The sequence below is a fragment of the Rhinoraja longicauda genome, chromosome 16 (genome assembly GCF_053455715.1).
Source record: "Rhinoraja longicauda isolate Sanriku21f chromosome 16, sRhiLon1.1, whole genome shotgun sequence".
Lineage (NCBI taxonomy): Eukaryota > Metazoa > Chordata > Chondrichthyes > Rajiformes > Arhynchobatidae > Rhinoraja > Rhinoraja longicauda.
The window spans coordinates 29,922,079-29,935,788 of NC_135968.1; the positions used below are offsets into that span (position 1 = coordinate 29,922,079).

General features: G+C 42.8%; 1 protein-coding gene across 1 annotated transcript in view; it reads left to right on the forward strand.

Moving 5' to 3' along the window:
* Positions 1 to 11,941: 11,941 nt before the first annotated feature.
* inpp5f (inositol polyphosphate-5-phosphatase F) overlaps positions 11,942 to 13,710 on the forward strand; it is a 161,879-nt gene continuing 160,110 nt past the window's right edge. The window contains exon 1 of the mRNA XM_078413517.1: positions 11,942 to 12,133. Coding sequence (XP_078269643.1) covers positions 12,037 to 12,133 — 97 coding nt within the window. The 5' untranslated portion in view covers positions 11,942 to 12,036. The remainder of the gene's footprint in view (positions 12,134 to 13,710) is intronic.

A 13,710-nucleotide genomic window follows, 5' to 3' on the forward strand; every position in this document is an offset into this window, starting at 1 on the left:
AGAACATTTGTCTCTATCTATTTCACTGCTGAGGTACATGGGCAGGAAGGGGTTACTGAAATGGATAAGATTGTATAACCTGAGTTGGAGTGGGTAGAGTATGATCAGTCCAATCACTGCACATCTTGTATGTGTATGTGACAAATAAACTTGACTTGACAGCCATCAAAATCTGCATGCTATGTGGGATGTGTGTCTCGTTGCTGCCCCTGGCTTGGATGATGATATAATCCAACAAGTGTTGATCTCCGGACCATGGGCATTGCCCACCAGGGTCTTTAGAGCGTGCTCAGGGCCTATCAGGAAACCTCCTTGCCTGAGGTCATCTGTTGCTGGCCCCGATTTGTCCTGTTTTTTCTTTGCCTCCAGTTTCTTCCCCTATTCTCCCAACCACAATTAGTCTGAAGAAGGGTCCTAACCCCAAACGTCATCTTGCCATTTTCTCCAGAGATGCTGCCTGACCGTGTCAATCGTTGGTGGAAACAGATCACTGGCTCACTCTGAACTATAATTTATTCACTGTAGGTTACTCGCCAGTCGTTGTATTTTGTTGTTCAATAAATTACATTATTATTGTCTCCTTTATTCACCCCACCACACCTTTAATTTAAACACTTGTTCCACCCCACCCAGTCACAGTTTTCACCATTTATTTTCTACCTGCTACCAACTCCTGGCTCTGTTTTAACTGTGGCTCCATATCTAATCGTAGATACAAGAACTGTAGATACTGTTTGACAAAAAAATGACACAAAGTACTGGAGTAACTGAGGAAGTCAGGTAGCATCTCTGGAGAACATGGGTAGATGACATTTCGGGTCGGGATCCCTCTTCAGACTCTGAACATGGTCCCGATCCAAAACATCACCTAACCATGTCCTCTAGAGATGCTGCCTGACCCCGCTGAGTTACTCCTGTACTTTTTTGTCTTTTTCTTCCTTATTTCACTGTTTTTTCATATTTTGTCATGGAATGCAAGTAATGCTGGTAAGTCTGACATTTATTATCCATCCCTTTAATAGCCCTGAACGGAATGTTGGAATGTCATACACTCGTAGAACATAAAACACAGTGTATAAAGCAAAGTATCTACCTATTAATAAATACTATTCATACTACAGTAAAAACCTGCCAGTCTGCTATTCAATTATATGGAAATTGTGATAGATTGGCAGCAAGCTCAATATTTATGTTTCCCATGTTTCTTTTAAATAAACCATTGTTCTAGTTCCCATACTCATTTCAAACCCTCACTCACTTCCTTCACCATTATCCATTCGTGCTCATCAAAACTATTTTGAGACTCTGCATATCAAAGATACCAGAGGAGCAAGATGAACCACTCCATCAAAATCACCTATACTGAAGTGTAGTACACAAAGGAAGTACTAAGGATCTTCCTGATGACGCATTAAACTGATTGCTCTCTCGGGTGCATGTAAAATGTTGCATGTCAGTAATTTGAATTGGGGCAGTGGAACAACCCTGAGAGGCCTTGTCAATCACACAATTGGCATTACTGAAAATCTCATTATCTGGTCCTTATCACATTCCTGATTTTGGGGGAACTGACTATCACTTTTCCAATTAACAGCAGTAATGGCAAAACTTCAAAGGTATTTCATTGGGTGTAGAGTGTTTTGGAATGTCCTGAGGAAGGCATGAAAAACAATATGTAAAGTCCCAACAACAAAAGGTTTATTTATAAGTTGCCCCTGCACTCGATTACCATTTACTATTAGGGTTCCCACTCAGGCTTGGGAGGTATTCCGACAGACAAATCATTTTTTTTGTTTCTGTTTGGCTTAAGAACAATAAAAGACCCTGCACCTCAGGCACATACAGTAGAGTTCTACACTCTACAAGTAGAATGTACTTTCTACTACATTCAGAAAGTATTCAGACCCCTTCACTTTTTCCACATTATTTACGTTACAGCATTATTTTAAAATGGATTAAATTCTTTTTTTTTAATCATCAATCTACACACAATACCCCATAATAAAAAAGTGAAAAAGGCTGTTTAGAAATGTTTGCAAAGTAATTACAAAGAAATAACTTTAATATCATATTTACATAAGTATTCAAACCCTTTGCTATGATACACAAAATTGAGCTTTTGTTCATCCTGTTTCCATTGATTTTCTTTGAGATGTTTCTACAAATTGATTGGAGTCCACCAGTGGTAAATTAAATTGATTGGACATGATTTGGAAAGGCACACACCTGTCTATATAAGGTCCCACAGTTGACAGTGCATGTCAGAGCAAAAACCAAGCCATGAAGATGAATGAATTGTTCATAGACTGCCGAGACAGGATTGTGTCGAGACGCAGATCTGCGGAAGGGTATAAAACAATTTCTGCAGCATTGCAGGTCCCGAAGAGCACAGTGGCCTCCGTCATTCTTAAATGAAAGAACTTTGGAACCACCAGGACTCTTCATAGAGCTGGCTGCCTGGCCAAACTGAGCAATCTGGGGAGGGCATTGGTCAGGGAGGTGACCAAGAACCCAATGGTCACTCTGACAGAGTTCCAGAGTTCCTATGTGAAGATGGGAGAACCTTCCACAAAGGACAACTATATCTGCAGCACTTCACCAATCAGGCCTTTATGGTAGAGTGGCCAGACGGAAGCCACTCCTCAGTAAAAGGCACATGACAACCCACTTGGAGTTTGCCAAAAGGCGCCTAAAGGACTCTCAGCCCATGAGAAACAAGATTATCTGGTCTGATGAAACCAAGATTGAACTCTTTGGCCTGAATGCCAGGCGGCACCGCTCATCACCTGGCCAATACCATACCTACGGTGAAGCATGGTGGTGGCAGCATCATGCTGTGGGGATGTTTTTCAGCAGCAGGAACTGTGAGACAAGTCAGGATTGAAGGAATGATGAACAGAGCAAAGTACAGAGAGATCCTCGATGAAAACCTGCTCCAGAGCGTCCTGGACCTCAGACTTGCACGGAGGTTCACCTTCCAACAGGACAACGACCATAAACACACAGCCAACGCAGGAGTGGCTTCGTGACAAGTCTGTGAATGTCCTTGAGTGGCCCAGCCAGAGCCAGGAATTGAACCCGATTGAACATCTCTGGAGGGACCTGAAAATAGCTGTGCATCGACGCTCCCCATCCAACCCGACAGAGCTTGAGAGGATCTGCAGAGAAGAATGGGAGAAATTACCCAAATACAGGTGTGCCAAGCTTGTAGCGTCACACCCAAGAAGACTTGAGGCTGTAATCGCTGCCAAAGGCGCCTCAACAAAGTACTGAGTAAAGCTTCTGAATACTTATGTAAATGTGATATTTCAGTTATTTCTTTTTAATTACTTTGCAAAAATTTCTAAACACCTGTTTTCGCTTTTTTATTATGGGATATTGTGTGTAGATTGATGATAAAAAATGGATTTAATCCATTTTAAAATAAGGCTGTAACGTAGCAAAATGTGGACAAAGTGAAGGGGGTCTGAATACTTTCTGAATGCACTGTAGATCTTAATTTGATTTATGAATAAAAGTTTTGGGATTGCTAACATATGCCTGCAGAGATTTCCCCCGGTGTGGGACGAATAAAGGAATATATTATTATTAAGTAATATTAATATTAAGGAATATATTATTAAGTTAAACCATATTTCTGGTTATGAATATAGATATTGCTACATTCACAAAAATTCAGCTAAATGTTGCGACATTCAGGGTAGCACGGTGGCGCAGTGGTAGAGCCAGAGTCCCGTGTTCAATCCTGACTACAGGTTCTGTTTGGATGGAGTTTGTACATTCTCCCTGTAACCGTGTGGGGTTTCTCCAGGTACTCTGGTTTGCTCCCACACGCCAGGTTAGTAGGTTAATTGGCTTTGGCAAAAATTGTAAATTGTCCCTAGTGTGTAGGATAGTGCTACTGTATGGGAATCGCTGGTCGTCGTGAACTCGGTGGGCCGAAAGGACTGTTTCCGCGCTTCATCTCTAAACTGAACTAAATTTGAAAGACAGAAAAATATACATATTGACCTCTGCCTCTAATCTATATACTAAAACCTTGTTTGTTTGTTCGTTCCTGAACTACAGCCAAAATGGTACACGATAGCGCAACAATTTTAGGCCACCTTTACTCACCGTTGTCCCTTTGGTGCTAATGGAAGAAGTTTCATTGAAATCAGTTATATTTTTAAAGTTATTCACATTTTAACGTTTAAATCTATCTGGGAGGGAGGGGAGAGGGCGGGAGGTTAGGGGGGTTGGGAGGGAGGAGGGAGGAGTGGTCAAGGGGGAAAGTGGGAAGGGGAAGGGGGGAGAGGGAGGGAGGGAGGGCCCAACTGGTCCACTTGGTCTAGTTAACAATAAAAAAATACTTGAATTCGTAATACTACAGTGGAGGACATGAAAGTTTTTAACAGCCAAACTACAACCAACCCTTTTTCTCAGGTAGTCCCTTGTGATTGAGGGCGATTTCAGTTCTGTGGGTTGTGAGGTGACTGATGTGGTCAATGTGGGATTGGTAGATTTCTCTCTACCATCGATGGTCAGCATGAGCCGTAGAGTATATTTCCATGCTGCATCTGTGAACTGAACTAAGCACAGATGGAGCAGGAGATGCCCTGACAGGAAGGGTTAGGATTGCTTATGAGATGACCTCCCCACCATTGAAGGGATTTATTGGAGTTGTTGCCTCAAAAAGGCAGCCAGCATAATCAGAGACCCACACCACCCTGGCCACACAGTCATTTCACCCCTGCCACTGGGAAAAAGGTATAGGAGCCTGAAAACTGTAATGTCCAGGATTACAGCCATTTGGCTATTAAACACTACAACCTCAAACAAGCTCTGAACTACATAGACTATTATTGCACTATTATTGTTTGGGTTTTTTTGTGTACGTATGTGTGCGTGTGTATACAGTATATATTTATATATATGTGTGTGTATTTGTAAGTATGTGTATACCTACACACACTGAACTTTTTTTCTCATTTATTATATTGTTTACAGTGTACTATGTTTACATATTCTGTTGTGCTGCTGCAAGCAAGAATTTCATTGTTCTCTGACTCTTGACTCTCTCTTTTGACTCCTTCCACCTGTTATGCTGTTTCCATTTCTGGATGCATATTCAACAGTGGGTAGGCAGTACCAAAGATAATAGACCACTCGACCCTAAAAACCGTAGTATGTCATGGCGCCATTTTAGTAGGCAGAAACTTGCAGAAACATTTTAAAAGAAAAATGAACAAAAATCTGTGAGTTGATAGACGAGATATATTCTGCATTTTAATGGTATCATCACACATACTGTTCCCCCAAAACACTGATTACACTGCGAGAGGCATAGCGAAGGGCGGGTTTTGCCTACTAAAATGGCGGACGTTACACTCCTTTGCATACTACACTTCAGTATAGGCGATTTTGACAGAGTGGTTCATCTTGCTGCTATATTATCTTTGGGCAGTAATAAGTGGACAATATAATCCTTTGGGATACATACTTCATGAAATTTGCAACAAAATACAAGTTTATACTTCTGTAAAACTCGTCTGCAATAACAATCATGTATCTTTTGCTTTGCTTAAACACACCAAAATGCAGATACAGCACACAAAGTGCTGGAGGAGCTCAACGTGTCAAGCAGCATCTGTGGCAGGAATGGACAAGCAACATTTTGGGTCGGACGCTTCTTCAGAATTGCTGCCTAACACGCTGAGTTCCTCCAGCGTTTTGTGCCCTGCCCAGATGCAGCGTGACCCACTGAGTTTTTCCAACACTTTGTTTTCTGCTGAGGAAAGGGTTCTGACCTCGGTTTCCTCCCACACTCCAAAGACGTACAGGTATGTAGGTTAATTGGCTGGGTAAATGTAAAAATTGTCCCTAGTGGGTGTAGGATAGTGTTAATGTACGGGGATCGCTGGGCGGCACGGACTTGGAGGGCCGAAAAGGCCTGTTTCCGGCTGTATATATATGATATGATATATGATGATATATGACCTAAAACATTGCCTGTGCATTCCCTTCACAGGTGCTGCCTGACCCGCTAAGTTCCTCCAGCACTTTGTGATTTGCTCAACATTCCAGTGTCTGCAGTTCCTTGAATCTCTAAATTACTGATAGTTTTGTTATTTCACGTGTTTCCATAACATGAAGTAGATATAACAAGACTGGTGAATTAGGGAACAGTATTTGCATTATCTGGGTCGAATTGGCTATTTTGTTTCGGAACTAAAACACTAAACAAAGTATTACTAAACATAAACACATTTTAGATCCAGCAATCACCCCGTACACTAGCATTGTCCGACACACTAGGGAGAATTTACAATCTTTATTGAAGCCAATTAACCTACAAGCCTGTACGTCTTTGTAGTGTGGGAGGAAACCAGAGCACCTGCAGAAAACCCACACGATCACAGAGAGAACGTACAAACTGTTTGAAGACAGTACCCGTAGTCAGGATCAAATCCGCGTCTCTGGCGCTGTAAGGCAGCAACTCTACGGCTGCGCCACCGTGCCACCCCAGAAAAAAAGTTCAATAAATAAAAAATACAATATTGTATACGGCAAAAGTAAAATGTAGCCCAGAGTCCATAGTGCAATCAGGCAGTTAAGAGTTAAGTTGCAGACTGTGACTGAAAGTAGACTGGATGGTGAATGGCTGAATGTACAGTAAGTTTTTGGAGGTATTTATTCACAAAATGCTGGAGTAACTCAGCAGGTCAGGCAGCATCTCAGGAGAGAAGGAATGGGCGACGTTTCGGGTCGAGACCCTTCTTCAGACTGAAGTTTTTGGAAGGCATTGATGGATATACTTGTGCAGTTTTTCATGTTGCCTGGTAGATGGCAGTATTGCTGCTGTACTGAATCACTAGAGCAGCGTCTCTCAACCTTTTTACCTTGAAATAATTTTCATATCTCAGGGAACCCCTACATAAAAATTATTATATATCTTTATTAATCTCTTTCTTTCTCTTTCATAAACTTAAAGTTCATAAGCCAAACATAATATATTTTTCTTATAACTGGTTTAAGCAAAAAATACATTTCTGCAAATCAAAAAAGCAAAATATGTAAAAAAGAAGATAAATAATGATAAATAACTTAAACAAATAAAACTGAAGCAAATAAAGGCAAATAGAACACAGAGAGAGAGAGAGAGAGAGAGAGAGAGAGAGAGAGAGAGAGAGAGAGAGAGAGAGAGAGAGAGAGAGAGAGAGAGAGAGAGAGAGAGAGAGAGAGAGAGAGAGAGAGAAAGAAAACAACACACATAAACATTTCATAAACTAACAAAAACATACATAAACACGAACTTTTCATAAACTAACAAAAATTAACATAAACATACTTAAATTTTTAGAATTCATGTAACATCCCTTAATGATGGGCAAAAATGACTAAATAACGTGGGTGAATGAGGGACTGTACCTGCCCGACAGGAAGCACAGACAGGACTGATGGAAACCGTGCATGTGTCTGTACTCGAGTGAGTCACGTGTGATGATACACAAATCCGTCACGTACAGCTCCTGTCCATTGACCACTAAAGGCCGTTTCACACTGGCGCCGTATAGACGTCGCTAAATATATTCCCTATGATTATTATACTTTCAAATTAACAGGTTGAAGACTTTATTATAATACCCAAGAATTTTCCAAAAATATGCCGTATGTGTATAATAAAATTACGAATATGTAATTAAACACAAAAATGACTCCAAAATGCATTTACACATGATTAGCCTATTTATCACTATTTCTCTCTGAACCTATAGCGACCTCTAGCAGGACCCTAGGGTTCTGGGGAACCCCGGTTGAGAAAGAGAGAGAGAGAAAGAGAGAGAGAGAGTAAGAGAGAAAGAGAGAGAGAGAGAGAGTGTAATGGCATCTCACATTTATGTATCCTTGCTGTTGCCCTAACACATTTCACAATACACCAGCTGGTAGCCAGAGAGAGTCTGAAGAAAGGTCTCAACCCAAAACATCACCCGTCCCTTCTCTCCAGAGATGCTGCCTGTTCTGCTGAGTTACTCCAACATTTAGTGTCTCTCTTCGAGAATTATAAACCGTCATTCTGGGTTAGATTTGAACAAAACACCAAAGACATGAGCCCAAAAATCTAGGCTGATAATTTGGACCATACTGAGGGAATGTCTAGTGATGGTGCCATCTATCAGATGAAGAAGGGTCTCGACCCGAAACGTCACCCATTCCTTCTCTCCTGAGATGCTGCCTGACCTGCTGAATTACTCCAGCATTTTGTGAATAAATACCTTCGATTTGTACCAGCATCTGCAGTTATTTTCTTACACTAAGGGTTATATCAAGGCTCCATCAGCTTCTGGCCCATAAATGTAAGGGTACAGGAGAGACATTCCTTGCGGCTGAACCAATAATTATATGTTTGAATGACAGCACCTTGACATTGCTTCAAAAGGAGGAACATTAAAGGTACTTGACAAACAAAACCAATTCTTTAAAATCTCAATGTTTCCTTGACCGTAGCTAGTAGAGCTACCAGGTTTGCACATTCTCCCTGAGACTCTGTGGGTTTCCAGTTTCCTCCTATATTCCAAAGATGTCCAGGTTTGTAGGTTAATTACCTTCTGTAGATTGCTCCGAGTGTGTAGAGAGTGGATGAGAAAGTGGTACGACATAACTGTGTAGGAAGGAACTGCAGATGCTGGTTTACACCAAAGATAGACACAAAATGCTGGAGTAATTCAGTGGGACAGGCAGCACAGTTGACTATCCCCTGATTACATTGTATCTCTGTTTGCTTTGTTGTCACTTTCTCCTAGATAACAATGATCTATTCTACATTTTCCTTCATCTTTATGTCTTTTGATCTCTTACACTTCCTTATCCCTGTAACTCCCTCTCCCCTGAGGCTCAGTCTGAAGAAGGGTATCAACCCAAAACATCATCTATTCCCTTTCTCCAGAGATGTTGCCTGCCCCACTGATTTACTCCGGCATTTTGTGTCTATCTTTGGTATAACAGAATCAGTGTGAACAGGTGATCGATAGTCCAGGCTCAAAACCTACTTCTATTCCCTAGCGTTTGAGGCCCTCTGAGGGGGCGCTGTAAACTGTTTATGGATGTGTTGTTTGGTTTATGTGCTATTGTATGTTCTTTTTTAGTACCTGCACTGACGTTCAGCACTTTGGTCAATGTGATTTGTGTTTGAATGTGCTATACAAATAAAATTGACTTGACTTGACTTGACTTGATGTGGACTTGATGGACTGAAGGGCCTCTTTCCATGCTGTATCTCAAAATTAAGCTAAACTAAACTAAAGAGAAACAACTAGGCTGTGTCTCCAGTGAATCTCCCAAAATATTGCATTGAATTAAAACTCATTTTGTGCAATGTTGATTTAAAAATCCCAGCAAATAATAAAAAGCAGTCTCTCTGACTTTATTCTGCTGTGTGTTACAGGTTTCAGACTCCTCGTTGTTCATTTGCTTTGTTCATCCTGCAAATCTAACACAGGTGCAAGAAGGGTTGGAAAACCATTCATGAAAAAGAAAACTAAGATTTTGCGAGCACCAAGTATACTTAGTGAATTAAAACAGCAGGTGCTGGAGTACTTCAGTGAGTCAGGCTGCACTTCTGCAGGAAATGGATAGGTGACGTTTGCTGGCAGACCCATTGTTTCTGCCTCTGCCCACTGAAGAAGTCTCAAAATACCTCAATTTTATCTTGTCCTCCCTTGTGTTGCCCATAAGAACTAGAGTATGGACTTTGAACATGCCTCCTGAACGCAGCTCAGTAGATTATTCCTCTACACTTGCTAATCAAGTGATACTCTACTGGTCTGTTTGTAAGGAAAATAATTTAACTGTATTAATAATTAACACCTGACAATAAAAAGCACTATTGATTATTGAGTCTCTTCAAATCAACATCCAAGCCCAAAACGTTGCTTATTCTTTCCCTTCACAGATGCTGCCTGACCCACTGAGTACTTTCAGCACCTTGTATTTGCTCAAGATTCCAGTGTCTGAAGTTCCTAGTGTCTTCTACTTAACTGATTATTTCTTCTCCAATATTTATCATGTCCCCACCTCTCTCGTCTCATGTTGCTGTGTTCTGATAAAAACTTTAACATTGTCAAATGTCTGAAATTTGATACCAAGCAGTAAAAGAAAATATTAAGTGTGTAGGAAGGAACTGCAGGTGCTGGGTTACACTGAAAATAGGCACAAAATGCTGGAGTAACTCAGCGGGACATGCAGCATCTCTGGAGAGAAGGAATAGGTCGAGAAGGTCGAGACCCTTCTTAGACTAAGTGTCAGGGGAGAGGGAACCGAGAGATATGAAATGGTACATAGAATAGTACACAGCTATTGAATAAATGAAAATGTGAAACAAATGTTTCAAACATTTTGTTACAGTTTCATTTGGTTTTATATACAAATTCCCCTTTATTGATGAGGGAGGCTTGTCCAAAAATAACATTACCAAGAGCAACAAATAAAAGCAAACAGAAATCAAACTAAAAATGTCATCCTCCTTGTCCAGATGAACTTTTGTTATCTGAAAACGACGTCCTTTTACCTGCAGAGGCTGGTTCATACTGCAAAGACGCAAAATCCTCTTCGGATCGTTCACCTTGTCGTGGTGAAGAGGCTTGCATGCCCCCATGAATCTGAGAGCGATGCAATCGGAAGCACTAGCTTCTGGTAGGGCCACCCATGGCGGTAAGGTCGAGGATGAGGGTCCAGACCAAGAACGACCCAAACTACAAGACCTCAATGGCAGACCAGGCGGACGATATTAACTTGAACTCAATGGCTGTGAAGGCGGATGAAGGCTGCAACAGATCTATCAGCTCCAATCGTCTTGGTTCCCTTGCCATTGGAATTAATTGATTGATTTGTGAACGACCGTGTGCTTCTTGGAGTGCAACATCAAGTACACGTTAAACAAACACACGCACAGGGGTCTTCGTTCTGACATTGGAATGTAGACCATAATCCTGGACCTCGAGGGATAGCCAAGACGGCGAGATGCAAAATGCTGGAGTAACAGTGGGACAGGCAGCATCTCTGGAGAGATGGAATGGGTGACAATAGAGAATAGGTGCAGGAGGAGGCCATTCGGCCCTTTGAGCCAGCACTGCCATTCAATGTGATCATGGCTGATCATTCTCAATCAGTACCCCGTTCCTGCCTTCTCCCCATACCCCCTGACTCCGCTATCCTTAAGAGCTCTATCCAGCTCTCTCTTGAATGCATTCAGAGAATTGGCCTCCACTGCCTTCTGAGGCAGAGAATTCCACAGATTTACAACTCTCTGACTGAAAAAGTTTTTCCTCATCTCAGTTCTAAATGGCCTACCCCTTATTCTTAAACTGTGGCCCCTTGTTCTGGACTCCCCCAACATTGGGAACATGTTTCCTGCCTCTAACGTGTCCAACCCCTTAATAATCTTATACGTTTCGATAAGATTCCCTCTCATCCTTCTAAATTCCAGTGTATAGAAGCCTAGCCGCTCCAGTCTTTCAACATACGACAGTCCCGTTTCTGGTCGAGACCCTTCTTCAGACTTTTACCTTTAATTTGGCCAACAGAAAAACCCTTCCCCGGCAGGAGAGGCGGGGGCTGCAGCCTCTTTAAGGGTCGGGGGCGGGGCAGGGTGAGTGGTGACGCGAGGGGGTGGGGAGGGGCGGGGCAGGGCAGGGAGGGTGGGTGGTGACGCGGAAGGGGCGGGTGGTGAAGCGGAGGGGGCGGGGCGGCCGGGTGGGGGCGGGGCGGAGTGGGTGGGGACGTGGAGGGGGCGGGGCGGGATGGGTGGTGCCGTGAGGGGGCGGGGCGGGGCGGAGGGGGCGGGGCGGGGCGGAGGGGGCGGAGCGAGCGGTGACGTGAAGGGCGGGGCGAGTGGTGACGTAGAGGGGCGGGGCGGTGACGCGGGGGGCAGGGTCACGTGGGCCGTGGCTGCAGGAAGCCAGCGAGTGAGCGGCGGGAGGCGAGTGGGGCAGCGCCAACGGAACAGGGCGCTGCTGCTCCTCACTCCGTCCCAACATGTGCCACCACCGCTGATCGGCCATGGAGCTCTTCCAAGCCAAGGACCACTACATCGTGCAGAGCGGCGAGAAGGCGCTCTGGTGCAGCCGAAAGGATGGGTCGCTGCAAGTTCGCCCCGGTGAGATTCCACGCTCCTTCCTTGCACCCCCTCTCACCTTCCTTACCTCCTCTCACCTTCTGCCTTGCCTCCTCTCACCTTCCTTTCTTCCTCTCCTCACTCTCCTTTGTCTCCTCTCACCTTCCTTTCTTTGCTTCTCACCTTCCTTTGCTTCTTCTTACCTTCCTTTCTTCGTTGCCTCTCACCTTCCTTTCTTTCCTCACCTTTGCATTTCACCTTCCTTTCTTTGCTTCTCACCTTCCTTTCTTTGCTTCTCGCTTTCCTTTCTTCTTTGCTTCTCACCTTCCTTTCTTTCCTCACCCTTTGCACCTTTCTTCTTTGCCTCTCACCTTCCTTTCTTTGTTGCCTTTTCTCACCTTCCTTTCCCCGCTGCCTCTCCCCTCTCATCCACCTTTCTGTTGCTACACTGCATATGTGCTCCCTTCTCGTTGAGTGTTCTGGTCTGTTTCTCCACCTGTTCCAGGCTGTGACCAGCGTGAGATGTTAGTGTGCGGTGTAGGCATCTTGTTGACATTTATTTGCCAGTTTTCCATTTTTTTCCTCCTGTAATTATCGTGAAGGTAATTCATTCAGTCGTCCATCTGGAGCTGATGGATCGTGATGTGGTTACTGTATTGCTCTTATTGGTGTCTATTTTCTTAACGATATGATGTGAGTATGAACTCGTGTTACTGGCGAAACACTTGTTTATCCTTTTCCTGGGCGTTTGTTTGAACAAATGCAGTTCACGTTCTTAATACAATAATTCGATTCCCCGGAGTACACATTGTTTGCCAGTTTCAGCCTGTCTGCTTCATACATCTTGAATGGAGGGAAGTTTTTAAATAATGTTGAAACTTGATATTTCTTTACATTTTGGATATCTGAAGGGCATGCATAGATAGACTGGACATTCCAAATGCACTGGTAATTGAACAAAATCTGTCAATCTTTTGCTATGTTTGAGATAATTACATACAGTCCAAACTCACCTGAGCCATTTCCTTAGTATTGTTTAATAGATCAAAGCTGCTGTTCTTGTGATTATGTTGACGTAACTAGTTCTCAGTTTTACTTGCTGATCGGGTCAGCAGCGGATATTTCTCAGTTTGTTGTTTATGAAACTGGGTTGTGAAAGCAACAATTTCAGATCGCCTCAGTGTGGATGATAGAACATGTGAACAGGGCAATAACATGATTCGTGCTTAGTTGGTCAGCTGAGTGCTTAAATTCAAATGTTCAGATCGTTTTAAGGCTTAAAAGACATTGAAGACTTATTAAAGCTGATGTTTAGAAGTATGAACATTTTTGGAATGCAGTATGGGAGAAGTGGTTTTTTTTAATCCCAGAGGGAGCTCTAGGATCTTGGCAAAGGATTGATTCTTGGCTTGGCTGTTGGAAATAACTAGAATTGAACGTTTGTTTTCACGTGTTAACATTGTTTCATTAGCTGCGTGCGATTTAAAAAAAAAAAAAGTTGTTGCTTGAAGTTAGCTAAAAGAAAATTAGAACTTTTCCAGACTAACAATTTTATATGCTGATGTTTCTTTAAATTAAAAAATAAACTTGGTAGTACTGCGTTCCGCAGAGAAACGATT